This window comes from Acanthochromis polyacanthus, chromosome 4, assembly GCF_021347895.1.
Source record: "Acanthochromis polyacanthus isolate Apoly-LR-REF ecotype Palm Island chromosome 4, KAUST_Apoly_ChrSc, whole genome shotgun sequence".
Classification (NCBI taxonomy): domain Eukaryota; kingdom Metazoa; phylum Chordata; class Actinopteri; family Pomacentridae; genus Acanthochromis; species Acanthochromis polyacanthus.
In genome coordinates this window covers 33,976,149-33,999,254 of record NC_067116.1, presented here as the reverse complement: position 1 = coordinate 33,999,254, position 23,106 = coordinate 33,976,149, and the positions used below count along the sequence as shown (strand labels likewise).

The window sequence follows — 23,106 nt, the reverse complement described above, 5'->3', positions numbered from 1 at the left end:
GGAAAAGTGCATGTTGTGAGTAAAGAAACAGAACAAACAGACTACAACAACACTTCCATGTCCAAATTAACTGAATAATAACTGACATGGTGCAACAGTCCTATCAATAACTTGCTGCTGTATCCTGTAAATAGTACAAAATCACAGTCTGTCACAAACATCCACAGGATCCACATGTGTCTTCATGTTTAATATGAGAGACAATACGACTTACGACCCACTACAGCAGACCGAACCTTTTAGTAGCGTGAACAGAATTGCGTGCACATCCGCTGTCTGCTTTCAAAGTCTTCATGAGTCATGTGGGAACCATGAGTCCTGTTTTAATCTTGCACATGCCAACTATCTAAATATACTAACTCGCTAAATATCAACAGTGTCTCTTCAGAATCACAATTTCCACCTTTAACCCACAATAATAACAAACCTAATGAAAACAATCAAAATATCACCTCATCGTGACATGGAACAGAACACATTTCAATTAAATAGGCAAAACACTGTTTAGTATTTTTTAATAGTAGTAATGAACAAATGTTTAAACAAAAGTATGAAGAAAATAATCAACAAGGTAGCAGTCGTCATTACTGGAACGACACCACTACTTCCTGGTTTTTATTTGCCATTAAGTCTTGATTTATGTGTCATCCCGAGGATTGCTGAGCAGCCGGCCTCAGGCCAGATGAACCATCTGTCCCAGCCGCCTCCAATTGTTGGTAAATTGTGGTTTCTGGCCTGCTGAGAGGACTGTTTCAGGCTGACAGGGTCTGTCAGACCTCTGCTCTACTGTTTGCTGGTACAGTGTGGTTTCTGAATCACAGAACTGATAAATTCAAGCCAAAGCACACAGAACATCACAATATTCTGCTTTTTTTTAGGTTAATGGTGAATGGGGAAATTGATGTCAAGTGTTTTTTTTTTCCCTGAGCTGTGTGAAATGCATGCGTTTAGTGTAGTGCAACGATTTCCTGTGTAATAACCTGCAAGTATTAATGGGTGAGTGTTTGCAGTGATGATCACACTGGCACATCCATTTTCTATACTCAACACGCAAACTGCATTAGAGCTTCTCTAATGGAGATTTTACAGTAACATGTGGATGTGTCACAGTGGGAATAACTGTCCCATATATTATTTCGTAATCTTCATTTTGCTGTAGCTTATCAGAGGCTCTAAATGTGGCACATTTTTGTGTAAAATGGTTTCATGTGTATAATGTTAACCCGTTCTAAAGTACTTTGTCACACAGTGAATACCGGATGGATAAACAGAATATAAAAATGTCACAGCATCATTTCCACCACTAAAAACTAATCAAACAGCTGCCCCAACGACACTTTTGGTGGTCTCGGCTAGCCAGCTCATTCTGCATTGTACTTTTTGTTACCCTGTTAGCATTTGTGTATACATTACATTGGTAAAACTGTTTGTTCAGGTATAGCCTGCTTGAGAACAGTTCTGAGATACTTGGATATTGCTTTCTAATTGTTTTTGCTGTTTTTTTACTTTTACTCTGTGTCTTTTCAGGGGTTAAAATTTTATGTTTGCATTTCTCTCTTCGTTTATGTGGAAGCTGGAGTTCAAGACAAAGATGCTATGTAAAAAAAACTATATTAATTATAAGCCGTGTTTATTTAGTACTTTTCAAATCAATGGTTCAAGTGCTTCACAAAGGAATTTAAAACAACAGTAAGACAGGAGAGAAATAACAATAACACAGAAATAAAACAGAAAAATAAATCAGAAATGATATAGAAAATTCACACAGACATGAAAGCATTACGCAACTTAATGCAAATAATGAAGCTGCATTAATGTATGATTTATGCTTGTAGTTGAGTTTTTTTTTTAAATTTGAGTTGCTGCTATTTTAGTAACAGTTTACAACAAGGGACATACATTTTCAGTAGTTCGTTAGAAAACAGATAAGTAACAAATGAAGTGTTCGTTAACCATTAGTTAAAAAATAACTTCTAATGACTCCCAATAAAATTGCATAGTGTAGCTAAGGATTAGCTATGAATATTTAACAAAGAAGTAAATGAGAGACAAACTGGTAATCGATGAATTGCTGCCAAGCACTTCCTCAGTAATACCACAGACTATATAGGACTGTATAGTAAACAATGATTAGTTACTAGAAAACACACTGGAAAACACCATATTAATGTATCATTATCACTGACAAGTTCATGAATATCTGTGAATCATACTGACCTCCTTACTTTCACTGTGTACACACATTAAAGTGGAGCATCATGTAAGATGCCCCAGTTTACTTGAGGGGACACAACGGTAATTCATCAGAAGATAATGATGAAGCTACGAGGGACTCCTGCTCAGGTTTATTTGTCACTGCTTGAAGTGCACAAACACAGTAACTAATGTTTAAGTAATGATTGAGTTGTTTCTAAATTAATGCTGCAGCAAAATGTGCTTAAAATATCATGAATCGAGTAAAATTACGTACAGGCGAGAGAATTGCACAACACCACTGAATTAAACTGCTGGATTGTTGTTATTACTCCACCGTGGAATGTGGTGGAGTTTCGTGATGATCGGTGTATGTTGTCTGTTATTCTGTCAATCTGTCTGTCTGTCCATGCGCAACATCACTCAAAAACGAAAAAACATATTTGAGGAAATTTTCAGGGAAGGTCAGAAAAGACACAAAAACCACCTCATTACATTTTGGCAGTGATGCTGCTTATAGTCTGGATCCACGGATTTGTTAAAGATTTCTGTATCATCGCAAGATAGTGGCATGACATCACTGTAACTATGACAACAAGTGAACGCTACATCAGCTGCCTGCTGACTATCACATGATTGTGATCCTACTACAAATCGAATGTTGCTGACTTATCGGGACTTATCTGTTGGAAAGCCTTGGCGGAATACTGTGGTCTCTGAATGCTTTTCTTGTTATTTATGCATTAGAAAATAGTGGGAAAGAATGCAGACCATGTTTTTACAGTTTAAATGAGAGTCTTGCAGAGGGATGTCCATTAGTTTGAACAAAAAATAACAAATGCTTTATTTGTAACATGTGAAAGCGCAACAGTCTGACTTTTAGGGGAAGATGCCTTCCCATATCACTGATAAGACCCGTTTTATTCAACATTGTTGCACAATTTTATATTTATTTTTGCAAAAACAAAGTTATTGTGTGTTCAGACTTAATCACCCCTTTTAGCACCCTTCTTGTGCACATATTGATTTGTTCTAACTAACAACCTGGACTAAAGACATAGTGTGAACAATGCTAAATGTCTTATATGAATATAATGTGTTGAATGCATATTAAAGTTTTTGCCACCAAATTTTATACATCTCATCTCAGAGCGGTAAAAGTGAAGGGGAAAAAATTTAATTAAATGGTGCACAACCATAGTAAACATTACTCATTATTTTTCAGAACAAATAGCTGGTTTAAGATTTATTAAGTGAGGAAAAATCTTGGCACAGAACCATAAACATCACTCGTTATTACTCCTTATTTTTTTTATATCCAACAGCTGTTTTACAATGGGGAACAAGAGGATTTAACAAGAGGATTATTTGTGAAAAATCTTCCAACACTACAGGCTTTCCTGCTTACTGTACATGTGTTATCATGGTTTGCATTTATAGAGTAAGTTTACAACTTATGAAAAGCTAAATATCATCTATACATATATATGCTCCTCTTAAAAAACTCTCCAAAGTTTGCGTTTCTTTCTGTAAAGTTCACTTGAATAAAAGTTGGTAATGTTAGTAGAGTGCCTGCAGTGTGTGTGGGTCTGAATGAACCAGCAGCGTGTTGTACGACAGTAAAGGTAGCTTCTGGTTACAAACTTTGGACCAATCAGGACGCAGCGCTGCTTTCCTGCAGCAGGAGACTCAGAAGTTCAACCTGGACCTTCACGGAGAAACTATCTGCTACAAATTCACACTGACCATGTCCGTCCACCTCCGCTGACATATCCGCTAGAAAACTCACTGTCACTGCGGGAAACTTTTCCGAGTGATGACAATGTTGGGTATGTACGTGCCAGACAGATTTTCTCTGAAATCGTCCAAGGTCCAGGATGGAATCGGTCTTTACACGGCGAGGCGAGTGAAAAAGGTTTGTAGTTTCTCACTGCGGCCGACTTTGTAAGCGAGTTTACGCGACGGAAACGGTTTTATGTTACTTTTCTAGGAAGTTCTCGGCGGTGTAGCTTCGTTTTCATAGACATTCCTACAGTCGCTGTCAGAGTCTCAGTGAACGAGGCTCTGACGTGAAGTGCCACGTAGCTACAGTAACTCAGGCTGCACTCCTCAGGCTCACAGAGGGTCGCTCAGCTCGCAGGTCATATTTCATCCACATTTCAACTTTACATTCTGCAAAAATGAGCCCATTTCCCCCCAGTTTGTAGTCAGACGTGTAGAGGAGGCGTGGAGCTGTGAAATGTGGTAGAGCGCTGGCGGGTTTGTGTGTCAGCAGGGATGTATTGTCATGTAAATGTGTGGTGAGAGGATGAACGTGAAGGCAACATGAGGAACATAGTGTGACCACGCCCCCTGATCTGAGGGTCACAGCAGAAGATGTGCTGGACTAAGTGATGCGTTCACATGTCACATCAAACAGGAGGCCTGCATGGAAAACCTGTCTAACATATAACTATAGTGGATGTGTAGCAGATAGTCAAAATTCGGTTTTCCTGGTCACAAACAACATGTCAAATCATGTCAACAATGATAATCTTCCAAGACAAATAATGAAGTTTCTCAACAATTCAGTTGCAGATATCTGTATTTCAGGTGTTTCACAGCTATAAGTAGTTTCAGTTCAAGATACCTACTGTTTAATTATTATTCCAGTTTGAGATACCTACTGTTGAATTCAAACTCGTCATTATTCCAATTCTAGATACCTGCTGTTGAATTGTGACTAGTCGTTATTCCAGGTCGAGATATCTCCACTTTCATTGTGACAAGTCATTATTCCAGTTCAAGATACGTGCTGTTTAGTTCTGACTAATGATTCCAGTTTGAGATACCTACTGATGAATTTGGACTAGTCATAATTCCAGTTCAGGATACCTAATGCTTAATTGCAAATATGGTAGTCATTATTCCAGTTCAAGATACCTACTGTTTAATTGTAAATAGTCATAATTCCAGTTCAAGATATATTTAATTCTCTTCAATTCAACATATCTGCAGTGTGTTTTTTAGATACTTTAAATTAACTTTGAACCAGTAAGAATGACATGAATATCTCAAGCTGGAATTCTTACCTGTCCAAATGTAATTATACATGTCTCGAATTGAAATTTGACCGTGCTGAATGGTGATGCTGATCTGTAGTGACGTCAGAAGCTACAGCATGTCGGAGGCAGAAGCAGCTTATTAAACAGCTGAGTTTGACTCTGCAGAATTAAAGATACATATGTCAACAGTGTCATTTTGACTAGCTGTAGTAATGGCCCTTTCACACAGAGCTTTTTGTATTTCCCTAAATGTAGGTTGCAGGTAGAAGTCCATTGATCAATTATCTCAGTCGGCATTTTCCCGCCTTTGTGCTGTCAGTATTCTTTGCGACTAGAAATAACAACAGCAACGTACAGAGACAAATGCATGCAAATGTTCGTTTACATGTTCAATAAATGTTAGCTTAGCTTAGCCTCGCTCACGATTGGCTGAGAGTTACACAAACGTGGATGTGTTTGTCCCCCTATAGGGACATGATAGTGTAGTGGAGCCAAATCATTTAGTTTTACAGAATGGGCTTACAAATCGAGACTACACAAAGTGAGACAGCAGCAATGTCACACTCTGAAACCTATTTATTTCAATGGCTTGTGTTACACAAAAATGGTTTCCCGCAACTGTTACATATTCCAGCCCAGCCAATAGAAATGATGCATCTTCTGGGAGCAACTGGGAGCTTCCTGTTACGAAGGATGAGTTGACGTAGAAGTTTTGAAAACTTACCCTATTTTGACAGTTCTGCTCTGTGCTCTATAGCGCCCACTTTAAGCAGAGCACTGAACTGCATTCTGTCATTACACAGAATGGTGTTCTCGGTGTCTTGGATGACGTGCGATGGCTGGCACTGCCGCCTCACAGCTTGAAGGTCGTGGGTTGGAGTTCTGTGTGGAGTTTGCCTGCTCTCCTGTTCCTCTGTGTCAAAGCTGAGTTTTATCAATGATTCTAAATTGTTCGGTTGTCCGTGTGTGTTGGCCCTGTGGTTACTTGTCCACGGTGTCCTTCACCCTGAGTCAGCTTGGATAGCCTCCAATCCTCCAAAGCTGTGTATAGAGGATGGATGAATATCTTGAATCAGAGTTTTAAGTTCTTGAAATGATGTTGCAGATGTTTGTAGTTGCATCAGAAGCTATGACAAGTCAGAGGCGGCTGACTTTTCAAATATATTATGCCACTGCAACTGTAATTGCGTAAGACAAGCCGTTTACTGTCATGTCAGAGCAAACAAACTTCATGTCTTGTAAATAATGTAAAAAGAAATACTCCATGTATCCAAGAGCCCTTAAATCTGAATTGATTATGTTCTCCTAGACAAATTTCTCTTGGAGATTAGTCATAGAAAATGAGAACTGTGCAAGTTTTCTTTTTCTATCAATCATCAAAGCCCGTTGTAACATGATGTGTTTGTGTTAAATACTTTGCATTGTGCTGCAACAATTATCGCTAATCTGACTATTATGTGTGTGCACATCGCAGTGTCGACGCTGAAATGATATACTGTGCAGCCCTGCTATTAAATAACAAGCCCAGGCTTACATGAGTCAAACCGCAGTGTGAGTACCTGAACCAAGTAGTATGCATTGATCAATGGGCCAACATAAACAATCTCTGAAAGCTCCAGTCGTCTCTGAATAGTGAAAATTGAACTATAGCATTAGCCACACCTAGTATGTTTTTATGCAGTGTTTTAAATTTGCAGGTTGTATTGCTTGAAATTGTGATTTTGAATAGAAATCAATTGACTGTTCAGCCCTGTGTTTTAATATATTTGTGCTACTTTGTTTGACAAGTGATTTTTCTGTTTGTTTTAAAGGGAGAAAAGTTTGGTCCCTTTGCTGGTGAGAAGAAGCTGCCCAGTGAGCTGGATGAAGGCTCGGACACCAGGCTGATGTGGGAGGTGAATACGCACATGACCTGCATTAGTTTTACACTTTTCAGTGCACAAGTGTTTACAACAGTACTGAATGATGGTATAGACTTTGAGTGAGATTGGCTGGAGTCACTTACATTTGACTTTTAGCAGTATTTAGTTGAGAATTCACCTCATGAAAGCACATTAAAGATGTCCGATGCCCTTTTGACCAGATGTATGTAAGTTTTTGAATATTTCCATTTTATGCTACTTTCTACTTGTAATTCACCTTTTCACTGAGTGACACATTGTAGTCTTTGGTCCATTAGCCTACGTTATCTGACAGCTATAGTTGCTCGCAGGACTACAACTAACAATTTTTTTTTATTTGTAATTCGCATGTTGATTATTTTCTTGATTAATCAATTAGTTGTTTGATCTTTACAATGTCAGAAAATGTTGATCAGTGTGTCTCAAAAGCCAATACGATGTCTTTAAATCTCTTGTTGGGTCCACAAGTTTATTAAGGAACTCGAAAATATTCAATCGGAGAACTTGAAAATACTTTACCCGGTTAATCAATTATCAAAATATTTGCCAATAAATACTAGCTGACACCTTGTTGATTGATAGTTGCACCTTTAATTATTTTTCAGATGAAGATTTTACGTTCATAAACAAATAGTAAGCATGTGAAATACAGCTCACTGTTCAGTATTAAATCAGTGTTTCTGGCCATTCCTTTCCTTTGACCTCTTGCAGAAAAAGTCTGTACATAGCTGTGTAATTCTAGCTTTGCTTTTTGGAACAGAGAGGTTCACAAGCTGAGTTTGGCCTGTAAAAGGCTGCGAGGGATTTATCTGCAAAGTTTAACTTCCATTGTCTACTTATATTAAAGATATTTCAGTAATATTTGTCTTCCTGCTGTAAAACAAACCTCTATGAGGCAGTCATAAAATTTGACACTTCCATTCCATAGCCATATTTATGGGCCAGTTTCTGCCAGATTCAACAACCTACGGAGCTGAAACTGGAAGGATAAATACCAAATTTGCTGTAAAGTAAGAGAACAAATACTATTGGGAAGTTTTTTGTACTTTTTGAGCAGCAGGATATTTAAAAATTTGGGAAAAACCATCAAGAATAATCACAATGTGCTTTTGTTTCATTTTTGAGTGACTGTATTTGACAGAAATCTAATAATGTGTCAGATGTGGCAGAATTCTATTCTATTCTATTCTATTCTATTCTATTCTATTCTATTCTATTCTGGCATAATATGGTGAAGGAATTATAAATTCTGAACAGAGAAACCCAACAAATACAAAGTTTCCTTTGGATTCCCTTTGAGCAAACACATACATGTTCACAAAGTACTTATCTGTCTCCAAAAACAAAATGTCAAAGATATACCATTTTTAACTCGCTAGTTTTATGACATCCTTAAAATTTCTTTGGAATTTAAGCAAAAAATAATACTTTGACAGCTATTCTGTAATCCCAAATGGCTGTAATTTTTGGGATTTCTCCACCATAAATGTAACCCTTTCCACAGAGAAAGCATCAAAATATAAAATCTGAGGTGGAAATCCATGGTTGACTTGACATAGAATGTCCCAGAGATTAAAGTCCAGGCAATGGTTATCAAATTGCAGAGTAAAACTTTGTTTTGCCCTCCTCTGCTCTACTAATGATTTAAGGACCCCTCAGATTTCTCTTGTAACCCTTCGGAGGGCCGCCGCCTTGAGGTTAGGAACCACTGTGCTGAACTTACTCTACCTTTCTATTAGGTACAACAGATGATACATGACTATTAGCAATCTAGTATTGGCATCTAAAAACAGATACCAGCTGCAGAAGACATTTTGCTTTAAGCAAGTTCTATTGTTGTACTTTTACTTGAAAAGTAATTAACAGTAAACACGATAAATTGTCTTGTTCAAACTTGCATTTCAGTACAAAACACATTCTTTATCACATGATACAGCTGCTTGTAGGTATAGAGCTAAAAAGGACATTTAATTATGTTGCAGATGAACCAGCTGACTCTTCTCACATTGTAAAAAGAAGGTTCTGATGGTAAAATACATGCTGTGATGTATTTATCTGTAGCTGCCACATTGTGAAGTTCAGAGCAGTGCACGTGAGTCAGTGTTCATATGTTCGGCCAACGCACAAGCCATCAAAGTAACAAGAGAACATAAGGAAAAAACAGTTGTACACTTCTGACGACTCATACAGCTTCTGTTTTCTTTTTCAGGTCCGTGGCAGTAAAGGAGATGTGCTGTATATTCTGGATGCGAGTAATCCTCGCCATGCCAACTGGCTGCGGTTTGTCCATCAGGCGCCTTCGCAAGAGCAGAAGAACTTGGCAGCCATTCAGGTACATTTCCACTGGGTGGACAATAACTCCCTCAGACTTACCTCAAAGAAAGAAAATGATAAATATTACAGGCATCTGTCAGAGTGGACAAATATAGAGCTTTGAGCTTAAACAGGCAGAATATGTTACAGATTCTTTCAATTTTAGACTCAACAAATAAAGAAATCTCTTTTTGGCTTGGAAAAACTTCAGAGCCAGATGGAAAATGTCCCGTTTCTCTAGGTCAAGAAACCATCCCAAATGACCATGTGAGTTTAAGTAGTAGTGGGAGAATGCCCACAGTACTGCAATACTACACAAGCTAATGAGAAGATGTTTGAGAATTGTGATTGTTTTTGTAATTAAAATAGGTTTAAGGTGAAGATGTAGCTCTCAGTTTGATACAATGGCATTCAAAAGAATGCACATTGTTCATTTACATGGCAAAGGAAAATACTTTAGCTTCAAGTCTTTGTGTAGCCAGATGTCTACGCTATCATGAGCTGTTATAAATGAGTGTAAATTGGATGTAATCATGAAGTATGAAGTGTATTTATTTCTCTTCTGTTTTTGTCTTTAGGATCCATGAATTTCTAGAGATTTTGCTGAGGGAATAGTTTTTGAGATTGCAGCCACCAAATTCCTTTTCCTCAATTTGTTATTTCCAAAAGACTCCAAGAACACGTTGCTATATTGACAAATAATGTGTTAACAACAGTAGTTGAGCCCTATGAGAACCTAAAAATCTGAAGGATTTTAAAAACACAAACCTTTATGACATACAAACGCACTTTCACACGCACTCATGAACTCAGGGAATCTGGGAAATTTCACCTCTTGCTCTTGTGTGCAAAAGATAAAAAAGCATTCGTGGTGGAAGAAAAATAGACGTGGAAGGAAGGGAAGATGAGAATTTCAGGTTTTGGAGCCAAGTTCCTGCCATTAATACTCTGAATGCCCAAAGTGATTGGTCGTTTAAAGGTCACGCATGTGCCTTAAATCTCTGCGTTTCATCAACAGTGACATTTATTGTGCGTCTTTCCTCGTCTTAATCATTATTTATGTATATTTAGAATCCCATAGTTAAAACAAAATGACAGTTTGATTTTATTAACATGACCTTTAAGGACATGGAAGTTAATGACAACATTTTTAAGGGTTTGAGCCTTTGACCTGTGGCCTCAATCAGGCCTTTAACAGACTGTTGTCTCGATGTAATGAGTTCAACTCTCAGCCAGCCTCAGTAGTTTCTCAGTGTGCTTTACCATAAAAGGTTAAAACTGATTTAGAAACCGGCTGGAGTGTTTTGTCTTTACATTCCTCAAAAGTATGTTAAGTCATGTTCTGTCAGATCTCCATGCCATCGTTATTAATGTGTGACGATAAGCATGTTTTTGTGCGTTAGGATGGAGAAAACATCTTCTACCTGGCTGTGGACGACATAGAGACAGACACGGAGCTCCTGATAGGCTACCTGGACAGTGATATGGAAGAGGAGGAGGAAGAAGAGGAAGAAGACATTAAAGATGATGACGAGAACAGCAAAGAGGCCAAACACCTTGTTGAAATGGGTAAAATGGAATCCCATTATTCTGTAATCTATTTATTCCCAAGTACAGGCCATCGATGTATGGCACACACATGAAAGGAAACACAGAAATTCCATTTGCTCCTTCGATTTCTGCAGCATAACTTACCATATATAACTGTGTGTGCAACACATCTCACCAGAACTAGTAATAAAGAAAGAGGACCACCCCTGCTTGCTGTGTGAGAGCAGTTTTCCCAGCGAGGAAATCCTGGCCGCCCACCTCCAGAGCCTGCATCAGAGGCCCAGCACGGAGGAGAAGGAGTTTAAATGCAGGAACTGTGGCAAGAAGTTCCCCATCAAACAGGCCCTGCAGCGCCAGTGGGTTCACTGTTCCATCGCTTAACTGGTTAAATGTTATTTAATGTTCAACTTCTCTCCGGTAACAATAAACATCAGGCCACTCAGAAGTATTAAAAGTATTACCTCAGCACATCTCAGATTACATGTTCGGTATTCATTTGTTCTGATACAAAACAAATGCATTAATAAAATCAGAATGAGGTAGATGCTGTTCTTGCCTGAAGCAAAGAAATAGTACATTTTGTAGAAATTATAGTTGGGAAATACACTTAATCACTCTGTCTTGACAAGACCTGTATGTGCAAAACTAAGGTGGATGAAGCATACAGTTAGTTTGACTTAGCTTAGCACAAAGTCTGGAAATAGAGAAACAACTAGTGTAGCTAATTAGCCGAACCAGAAAACAAAAACTAAATTGTTCACTCTAGCCAGATTCTGTAAAAAAATAAAAATCTGCCCTCTTAAGTCCAACTGAAAGCATCAATAGCTTAGCTGTCACCAAGAGTCATGTCACAAAAATTCAGGGACTTTTTGACTGAGCTGCACTTTGCGTTATTAAACATGTAAATAGTTAAACTGTCAATAACATTTGGAGTCATCATTTTTTTCTGTTAACATTTGCACTTTAAAGAACATTGTACTTGCTAATTCCAGTTTTCCCCCCTTTTTGGTAAAATACATAATCAGAGAACTTCAACCCTTTTTTTTTTTTTTTACTGTTATTAATGATGTATGGCATTGTTACTCTGTCACACTGTGTAATATACATTTTAAAGTTCTCTTTATTTCTGGCAATGGTGGTTCTGTTTCCATAGAGGTGCAGGATACTATACTACAGTGACAAATGAGTCATCAGTGAGAAACAAAATGAGACACAAGCAAAAAACAACTAGGGAGGGTTTATGCTAGGCTAAACCAACTAGCTGCAGCTTTATATTGTACAGACATGGGAGTGTTTATCAATTTACTCATATAACAGTCAGTAAAGAAAACAAATGTGTGAATGTCCTAATGTATACTTTCCATTTTTCGTTCAGTTTTATTAGTCAGTTTCAATTTTTGCACAAAGATGTGATTTTTGTGTTTGTTTATATACAAATTGGTTACAAATCTTCTGATGGGTTTAGTTGAGAATGATTCAAATGATGGTCCATTCTGGTGTGATTCATTTCCTATGTAATCCCTAATTTGTTTTTGCTTTAAATCCTTCCTCAGTGTTTTGCATTGTTCTGAGTCACTGGATCCATCGGGTGACTCTAAAGCTCACCAGTGCTCCCTCTGCCACAACACCTTCAGCTCAGAATCCAGGTAACACACACTGTCCAAACATGAAGATTTGTTTCCTACAGGCACACAGCTGTACCTTTATTCTGTCACTCATGAAGCTTTTTCCGTTCCAGTTTTGAGCAGCACAAGGAAGCCTGTAAAGGAGATGCCAGGTTCATATGTAAAGCAGAAAGCTGTGGCAAAAGATTCAAGAGCAAGGACGCTCTGAAGAAGCACAAAGGAAACGTTCATGCAGGTTCTCAGTCTTTCCTACTGTTTCACTGTGATGCTCTCTGCCTCTCTCTCTCTCTCTCTCTCTCTCTCTCTCTCTCTCTCTCTCTCTCTCTCTCTCTCTCTGTTGCACACATATTCACATGCACAGACGTCGAGTTATGGATATAATTGTCCATGAGCAGCCTCAGCACTCGAGGAGCTGCAGTACCAGTGCGTGACCTCGATCAGTTAAAATCCCTGCAATGTTAAGACACATCTCTAATTACTTGCGCTCCATAATTGCTGACCTGTGTGTTCTGGGGCGGCTCACTCTTTCAGATAATTGGACTTCCATAGCTATTTATGATGGGATGTAGGGCAGCGGGGATCTGTGCAGCCCTACACGGGAATCAAGTGTCAACCCGAGATTAAGACGTTCATCTGAGAGGCTGGTGGAGCTGAGATCTGGGCCTTTATGTTTTTCCCAATGTGGTCAGGACAAGGGGTGTGTGTGTGTGTGTGTGGGCGAGGGGGGAAGTGGATCAGACGCAACAGATGTGGTTCATGTAATTCAGATGAGGATATAGGGAGGGTGTCGCTGGTCCTGAAATGGTGGGATCACTGGGCCTATGATTAAGAGAGCATAACATTTGGCGCCTTCCCTTCACTGCGTAATGATGTGTCATAAAATTATTGCTCGGTGTTATCAGTCGTGTACATGGAAATTTGTAATCCAGTTTGTTGTTTTTTACAGGGAGTGCACGACGGAAACTCACATGCACCATATGCAACAGAAAATGCTCCTCGTCTTTGAATCTACAAGAACACAGAAAGGTGAGATTCTCTCACGTTTGTTTTACTGCTCTGCTTTATCCCAACCAGATACTTTGCATCGGATCTGTGAGGATTTACTCAGCTCACGCAGTTTTGCTTGATCCATTTTTACACTGACGTCTCTTCAGTGCTGTTCAGTCGTGTCCATCGCTCTCTACTGTTTCTTTAACCCAGTCGAACCTCCTAATCTGGCATTTGCCTCCTCTGAGTTCACCTATTCCCCTTTTTATGATCAAATCTATTCTGGGTGACACAGAGCAGAGCGAAGGTTTCTTTTTCACTGGCTCATCCCACAGGTTTCATGAAATTTAAGAGGCTCTATTGGCAGACAGTGAGGTTTGAACCTTGGCGTCAGGATTCTCCCTCGTATTGATGGATTACAGATCGCAATACATCTTTCTGAAAGCAATTCTGAGATATTTTCTTACAGATAAGTATTTGTTGTGTTACTGTGTGCGTCGTCCCTTTCTCAGTTCATACTCTAGCTGCTGTGAACACTTACGATTTAGAACTTCTTTCAGTGTCACATTCCTCTGTTGCACAGAAAGTAGGCTAATGAGTCTTCCATTCAAAGATATAATTTCTCTCCAATTACATGCTATTAAACAAACTGCATTGAATAATTAGAATTAATGTAGCGGACATGTACAGCTGGTGATTCAGCGTTTGCTATGACGATCTCAAGGACAACAGTAGAAAGACGGCATCCATGTTACAAAACAAAGGAATGGTCACACTGGATTTTGAAACTATTCACTGCTGTTTCTTTCTGCTGTGGATCAAACACTGCAATCTTCAGCTGCCACTAGCAGATTTGCTGGTCTAAGTTTGCCTTTCTATCATATAGAAGAGGCTGATGTACCTGTTTGCCAGGAGAAGCAGGGATGCATTGTTTGTGTATGTGGAAAGCATTAATTTGAGGTTTTGTTACTATATTTAGTGCAGTATCACATTACCAGACTACAGACTGTAGCTTTCCACTTACACTGATCAGCCACAACAATAAAACCAGCTGCCTGATATTTTGTAGGTCCCACTTGTGACACTCAGAAACAGAGCATGGATGTGGGCCCTTTAGAGATGTCCTGTAGTGTCTGATAGCCTGATGTAGGCAGCAGATCCTTTGTTTCCTCTGAGATCTGGCAATTAAAAGGGCTGTGTCAGCGTCTTGGCCTCTTTGTTGTGTTCCTTGAGTGATTTCATAATATATTTTGTGGTATAATGGGGCTCAAGGTCCTGCTGGGGGAGGCTGCTGCCATGTCATGGCTCTTGCTTGATCCACAAAAGTGTTGAGGTGGGTGGTATGTGTCAAAGTAACATCCACATGAATATTGGAACCCTAGATGCCCCTGCAGAACATGATTGTATATTGATTAGTGTTACAGATTTCATCTGTCAGTGGTTTTAATGTTTTGGCAGATCACTTTATCTTGTGCTTACATTCCCTAACTGCTCTGACTAATGTTGATTAATTACCTGCATCAGAAATGTGACATAATGTTCTTTTGTTAATGTTAATGGAAACAGAATCCCTGTTGAGACCTGGGATATGTAACATTACTGATTTCATCAGTTTCGTAAAGTGACAGAGAGCTGTTATTCACACATATTTAGGGCTTGAGCACCACATAATGGTGCGAGGAACATATTAAAACCCTAAGAATTACTAAGGTCCAAGCACCACATTAGGGTCCGAGCACCACGTAGTGGTGCGAAGAACCTATTGAAACCCAAAAAATTATTATTATTCTTTGTACGACTGGAAATCAGCATTTTTGATGCCCTAAACATACACGAAAACGCATGAAAATCACCATACACACATGAAGACTGGCGAAAAATTTGATATTTTAGGGGAACGGCACGCATGCGTGCCAAAATGGCTCAATAGCGCCCCCTGGAATATTGTTAAAATTCACTCCCCGGACAGCGTTTGACCTAGACTTCTGAAATTCGGTACACATATGTAACTCATCAAGGTGCACAAAAAAAGCCTCTTGCATCATTACCCATAATCCAACAGGTGGTCAGCCATTTTGAATTATGACTCATATTTTGAACAATTTTGTGTCATTTTTGGACATTTTTATAAAGCTATAAACTCAAACAGCGTAACCCCGACAGAGCTGAAATTTGTCCAGCAGGATGTACTCCAGTCATGGGTGATTAAAAGTTATCAAAACGGTCTGCAAAAGTCTGAGGGTGTGGAAATGAATGCGGCCATTTTGAATGTCTCGCCATGAAACAGGACGTGCTGTCTACGTAGCCTGTATATGCTCCAATCTGCTTGAAACTTTACATGTGTGATCAGAGTCCAGCCCCAATCACATCCATAGGTCGATATACACTCACAGTCATAGCGCGACCTGGTGGCCATTTTGAATGCCTCGCCATGAAACAGGAAGTGCTATGTAACTAGCCTGTACATGCTCCAATCTGCCTGAAACTTTACATGTGTGATCAGAGTTCTGCCCTATTTACATCCGTTGGCCGAAATACAGACAAAAAACCAACACATTCAGATGCCGTAAGATTAGTAAAATGGTACATGTTTGTGTCACCAGTAATGTACCTTTGAATGTTTGTGACTGCCTCGATGACGCTGCGTTGAATTGCATTGCAGCACAATCTGAGAGTGTTGGATCACTCGGCTTTGTTCTGGTGGAACCTCTGCATTGACACCTTCATGTATCAAATGCACCAGACCCATTCAAGTGAATGAGGGTGCTGTCAGCTGATTTGGCTGAATATGTGAGCTGCCTTTTATGTTGTGGTGCTAATTTTTATGTGTGTACTTAAAACTAACTGCTGCACTTTGACCTTGTGGATGTTGTTGTCTTCAGGTCAGGATTACTCATTTGTAGATGTTGGGCATTAGTGTGCAGGTTGTCTCATATAGTTTGTCTTATTGGTTTTCTTTAATTAACTTACATTAGTTCATTAATTCTCCCAGCTGGTAATTGTAAAATTAAATTTCCTGCTGTCAACATGTATCATCCAGATTAATCAGCAGACATTAATCCATCCCTGTCAGCTTATTCATCACCAAGTGTCTAACATTTAAAGTCACATGGAAGTTGTGACATAGTTCTGCAGTGAATCATTTAACCTACTTCACCTGTCTGAGTCAGTATTCTCCAGTTTCAGATCTCCGGTGGCTTTTAAAATAGGAGTATGTGATATTCCTGTGTGGCCTCCTAATATGTCAGTGTGCCAGTTTTACTATTATGTCTAATCACACACTATTGTCTGTTATAAAAAAAGATCAGAGAGGTTGCAAATTTAGGTCAGCATCACATCACTTTCTGACAAATTCCTTTTTATCAGTAAAAATCCGATGAAGATGTGCAGAAGAATTGATTCCTACGAAGTGTTACTATAAATATGACACATTTCTGACAAAAAATATCTGCCGTGTTCTTATAGCTTCAATCAAAGCCATTGGAGCATTATGTATTATTCTTGCAGAAGAGCAATCAAACTTTCCATAATGACAATTTAGCTCCAAAGCAGCTTAAAACTGCCATTATCATCATTTAGCTGAACAAGCTTTTGCCGAAGCAGCTGTGACAAGAGGAGCTGAGTTGCATTAGCATATGCTTTTGCAGCTGTACGCCGGGGAACTATTGAATGTGCAATTATTGGAACTATGCTCCGAAGCAGAAAGGGGATTGAAACTTTTCATCACTTTAATTGCTTTTCTGTCTGTGGACATCAGTCTAATGAAAACAGACAAGATTTAGTTTGAGTTGACCATCGCGGGCTGTGATCCTTGGACTTTTACAGGCCCTTTACGGTCAAGTTTTTAAAATAATCAGCAAGACCAAAACTTACTTTCTCTTCTGTGTTGTAGATACATGAAATATTTGAATGCCACGCCTGCGACAAAAAGTTCATCTCTACCAATCAGCTAAAACGCCACATGATCACACACTCGGGTAAGAGAAGGCTGCAGTAAGTAGATGATTTATGGACTTCATGCATCACCTTTGTGTGCTAAAAACAATCTCTGTCTGTCTTTGAATGATTAGAGAAGCGGCCGTACACCTGCGAGATCTGCAGTCGATCATTCAAGCGTTTGGATCAGGTGACGGCTCACAAGATCATCCACAGCGAGGACAAACCATACAAATGTAAGCTGTGTGGGAAGGAGTTCGCTCACCGCAACGTCTACAAGAATCACAAGAAGGTGAGCAAATGTGACAATAATAATCCACTATAAAGATAGGCAAAGTCGATTCAAAGTCGTTATTCGTGAGGCTGTAATCAATCAGGGTCTCATTGGTGGCTGTTATCTGTGGGGTCTCTGGTCCTCTCCACCCCCGAGGTTCTCCCCATGTTTACTTTTGGGATTGAGGTGTCACTCAGATAGATGGTCGGGTGGGAGACAAATGGGTCCTGAAGGGGGGAGTCAGAAAAACAGAAGCACTTTGAACTTAAAACCCCTCGAGCTGCTTGTCGTCATCAAGTCAACAAACCAAATTGGCTGCGGAGCCTCATGCAGGATCCTCTCACATTCATTTTAAGAAGCCGCCACGTTACAGACATGCTGATGCTCATGTCCTCTCTGCAGACGCACTCTGAGGAAAGGCCCTTCCAGTGTGAGGAGTGCAAAGCGCTGTTCCGAACCCCCTTCTCTCTACAGCGTCACCTTCTCATCCACAATAGTAAGTACAACCACAGGTGTGTTCTTGGAAATCTGCTCACAATGCAGTAAAAGGAACACATGAGTTTTATACACTGTTACGTTTATGTTATACAACTCAAGGTGAACTTATAGAAAAATGTTCTGAACTCTTTGTCTGCAGTGCTACCTGTGCTGCCCTGTTCAACTTACGTCACATTCGTCTGTTCTTTAGCCTTTGTTGCTAAGGTTGTTCAGTGGGTTGCTGGCTTGTTTTGCATATGTATTTGAGATTTTGACACCGTGAGCAAGAACAATCAGTGAAATCCAGATGTCATTTTTCTTTTCTTCTATTTCTTAGCTGATGCCTGCAAAGGGTTTGGCCAATCAGAATAGAAAGATTTTTGAGTATGATTGCCTTACAGAGACAAACCTATTTCAGACAGGAAATGAACTGAGTCGATGCCTATAGAGCTGGTTTAAGTTTTTAAAGTGTAAATCATGCAACAAAAAAAAACTTGACCACACACCCTCAGAATACAAACACTGTCCTGTAAATACTCATGAAATGCCCCCTTATATTTGACAGAAATGTTAGATTTTAGCCACCATTTGCTGCTGATCATTCTGGGTGAAGTAAGTCTGCAGCTGCTAATAAACTACTGAGTGTGTTTGATTGGATAATAACACGTTTGTTTTGCCTGGATGTTGCATTGTTCACTTAATAATAAAATGTGTTACTCTTCTCTTCAGAGTTGCACAGCCACACATTAAATATGTGTCAGCCACCTAACCAAGTTTTTAGCGATTAAAAATATCACCAAGAATATAAAAAAATAGGTTTCAAAATTGTGAAAAATAAGCTGTATTCTCTGCTCTGCTCTGTGGGTGAGGACTGACATCTTTCTCACTCGTTTAAATGAACCAAGAGTTTGTATTCACTCAATCAAACAGGTTCGATGTTTGACATACTGTGTCTGCATAGCTGTAACTGCCAAATCTCATGCAAGATGACTCAGAATACAAGTATCATCGACTGTTTCATAGCTTGTGATGCTGAAATGCTGAAGTTGAAATGTAAATATTTAGTTTTTACTTTTTCTTAAGAGGCTTTGAGCAGGCTCAGCATAAATGTTGTAAAACACACTGTAAATCTAGAATATTTTCAGCCCTTTGTGTCTGTGAACTTTACTATTTACTAGAATAAACTACGCTTACGAGACAGCTTACACTCATTGGTGAGGATGGACTGCTGCAGATGGAACCAGATGTTGGTGGGACAAGAGAATGAAGGCTGAAGAGGGAAGTTATCAGTTTGGCTTCACTCACAAGTACCAGATTATCAGTGGATCCCAGTTGTTTCTGGTGAAAGTGTGTAAAATGACCTGGTGAAAAATGGTCACAGCAGAAGCAGGTGTTGGTTGTGATCCTCAGGTCTCTATCAGTCTTTACAAAATCATTTTAATCTTCTCTTTAGCTCTTGATTATTAGGAAATCTAAATAAGGAGACTGAGCTGTTCTTCAAATTCTGGTTTTCAGGAAAGTGGTGTTTGTTGGATCGAGGTGTCGCTCGTTCGGCCAGAATGGGTGCAGTAACTCATGGTTGAGCTGCAGATCTACTGATGTTCATCTGATCTGTTTTTTAGAACATTATTAGGTCATGTAACATAAAGCTCCAGTTTGTCATTGAGCCATGTTTTCTGCCTGCCCAAAAGCCCTGACCACAGAAACAATGATAAACAGTTTATTTGTCTAACTCTGCAGTTCTGTACTGCAGAGCTGGTGCTATTTTCAGCAGCTGCTTTCTGATATGTATATTGTGAAATGGGTTGAAGTTATTTTTACAGCCACTCTAATGTGTAAAATATTTGTAAGTTTACAAAAGAACGTAATATCAAGAAGGGACAGTAAAACAAATGGTGCTGTTCTGATCTTTTATAGATAAATTGCAGTAACAAAATGAGCCCAGTTCTTTGGTGAGAGTGGTTTTCTCCCCGATACTTTGATTAAGAGATCTAGAATTGTAACCTTTAAAACCAGTCCAGTGAGTTTAACAGGCGATACATTTTTATTAGCTGTCATCTCATCCTTACCCCTGTGGACATTTCCATTAGCAACAGATGTCAAAGCCCCATCAAACGTGTCCATGCTAAGACATCAGTCTTCTGATTGCCTGCCCGTCCCTGGCTGCTGAAATCTGACAGGAACCTTCTCCCTGGACAGTTGAGCTGCAGTTGGATGCAGCTCCGGTCCTTGAATTGAGCCAGATAACAAAGAGATTGTAAAGCTCAAGGCATTTCCTGCTGCTGTCTCAGGCGGCCGACAACATAATACCAGGACTTGTATTATGTATCAAGTTCTAGACAGTATGAGGGACTTGAGGATGGAGTGTGTAATTTCACTGTACTGCAGGTGAGAGCCTGGACATGGCACTGAATAAATCTGACTGTCTTTATGGGTTACAGCCGGAGCACCACTTGAACTCTCCAGCAAGTGACCCACAGTGAGAAAATGAAGCACAGCTGTCGTTGGACTTTCAGATGAAACTCATTTTCATTCTCTTATTCTAAATTTCTGACTTCTCTCTGTGAGGTTTGTTTGTACACGTGTTCCAAACGGGATTCACCTCGCCTTCTTGACACAAGCCTGTCATATTTAGCTTTTTTTCCAACCTCATGAAAACCTGTTTTTTTCACGAGTTTGTGAGATTTGTGAGATTTGAATTCATAATTTATATCAAAGCTGCATGTGCTGCTCTGTTTGTGTTAAAATTTCACTCACAAATACACGGACGAAGATGTTAAAGAATAAACTCGCCCTGCAGAGTTTCAGAACTCGCTCTTTGAATCAGCCGACAAAACATGACGAATGTAACTGTGGTAGTTTTATTCAGTGGTCAAAAAAACTTGCAAAATATATTTTCAATATTCTCTCCTGGCTGTGCTGTGCCAGAAATCAAGAAGGCTTGACATGAAATTGGATACAAAAATAAAACCATGACTGACAGAAATAGGTAAGAGAATATTATGCAGGCGGTGATGTTTTACTGTCAGCGTTACAATGACGGTAATCCTGGTAAAGTGACCTGCATTTAGACCTTCAGGCCGTGGAGAAAGTGAGGGAGAAACCTCACAATTATATAACTGTATTGAAAAATGTGGAAAAAAGAGCAAGTCATCTTTCTCAAATCCATGCCTTTAATTATGAATACCTTCAAGCTCTAATACAATTTTAAACAAAGCATTATATAAAAAGTCATCCCCATACAATTGTCATAGCAAAACTAGCTAGAGACCAGAACTGCTTTTTGTTCCAGACTGTAAACATATATTGTTTCTGCTGTAAAGTTGGCTATTTTAAAATGGGGGTCTATGGCGATTATTCGCTGTCTATGCCGGTCGCAAGTGGCCATTTGAGCAACAGCAAACTTCTGACACTTCTGTGCTGGCTACTGCTTATTTAAGCCACTCATTTTCAAATGTGTCTGGATTGAGAGTCATCATTCACGTTAGTTTAAGCTAAAATTTGCCAACCCTTTACTGAATACTTTTTTAATTTTGCTGCAGTGGTCCAGAGCTTTGCTTTCTTTAGCTCTGGGCTGGTTCTGTCTCGAGACCACCATATCCTCCACCTACACTAATGTTCACTTCAAGGGTCTCTGGAGGAGAATGTCCCCTACTTTTAAACATCCTCTGTGGCACAGGTATGGTTGATTCTGTGTCAGTAGAAGTAGAGGTCACGAACTGCCACACAACCTAAAAGAAGTAAGAACAAACAACACCAGTTGCCTTGGCCATGTATGGATAAAAATGGACGCAGGTCCTCGGGAATATTTTTCAACTTCAAAATTCTCAATTGGGCTGCACAGTGGAGTAGTGGTTAGCACTTTTGCCTTGCAGCAAGAAGATCCCCGGTTTGGGCCTGGGATCTTTCTGCATGGAGTTTGCATGTTCTCCCTGTGCATGCGTGGGTTTTCTCCGGGCACTCCGGCTTCCTCCCACAGTCCACAAATATGCTGAGGTTAATTGATTACTCTAAATTGCCCGAAGGTGTGAATGTGACTGTGATTGTTTGTCTGTATATGTAGCCCTGTGACAGACTGGCGACCTGTCCAGGGTGTCCCCTGCCTTCGCCCGAGTCAGCTGGGATAGGCTCCAGCACCCCCCGCGACCCTAGTGAGGATAAAGCGGTGTATAGAGGATGGATGGATGAAAATTCTCAATTGTACTTTTTATCTAGAGGCAACAACAGCTGATTGTTTATGTGAGCTGAGTGTTTGCTACATAAGAACTTTTTCAGAACAGTTGTTTCCATCTGTTGTGAAGCACGTTAACTCTCTTATGGAAAAAAAAAAAGCCAAAAAACACCTCAATTCAGCATCAATACTTTTTTGTGAAACTGAGGAATTTTTAAAGAAGTGTGCAGTTTTCAGTAACTTTTGGTAAGACAGTGCATCAGAGTGCTCATAAAAATATACTCTGGAAACACAGCTATTAAGCAGCTTGCGCCTCACATGCATTTTGAAATGTTTTTCAAAGTTATATAGTGGGTGGAGTTGAGCTCACAGCTAATTTAATCTCAAATCGGAAGGTGTGGTTTTGCATGAAGCGCAGTACATTTATGTTGGGTTAGTTGTGTTTAGACCCTATTTTAGGTTCCTGAGAATAATTCTGTGTTTGTGTGCATATAAATTAATGTCTATACATGTGGTTTATTGTCAGACTGAGGCTCCGCTCCGTGTATTAATGCCATCTTGATGTGAGGGTGTAATTGACCTTAAATATTGTCAAGTGAATGTTTCAGTGTGATTAAGAACACAGTGAACCTTA

The 23,106-nt window shown here is 39.5% G+C and overlaps 1 protein-coding gene across 1 annotated transcript in view; it reads left to right on the top strand.

Moving 5' to 3' along the window:
* Positions 1-3,837: 3,837 nt before the first annotated feature.
* The window catches only part of prdm5 (PR domain containing 5), a 49,048-nt gene continuing 29,779 nt past the window's right edge, over positions 3,838-23,106 (top strand). The window contains exons 1-11 of the mRNA XM_022199492.2: positions 3,838-4,108; positions 7,049-7,132; positions 9,348-9,470; positions 10,855-11,020; positions 11,181-11,358; positions 12,556-12,648; positions 12,741-12,862; positions 13,574-13,653; positions 17,507-17,591; positions 17,685-17,842; positions 18,227-18,320. Of these exons, the coding sequence (XP_022055184.1) occupies positions 4,010-4,108; positions 7,049-7,132; positions 9,348-9,470; positions 10,855-11,020; positions 11,181-11,358; positions 12,556-12,648; positions 12,741-12,862; positions 13,574-13,653; positions 17,507-17,591; positions 17,685-17,842; positions 18,227-18,320 (1,282 nt within the window). The 5' untranslated portion in view covers positions 3,838-4,009. The remainder of the gene's footprint in view (positions 4,109-7,048; positions 7,133-9,347; positions 9,471-10,854; positions 11,021-11,180; positions 11,359-12,555; positions 12,649-12,740; positions 12,863-13,573; positions 13,654-17,506; positions 17,592-17,684; positions 17,843-18,226; positions 18,321-23,106) is intronic.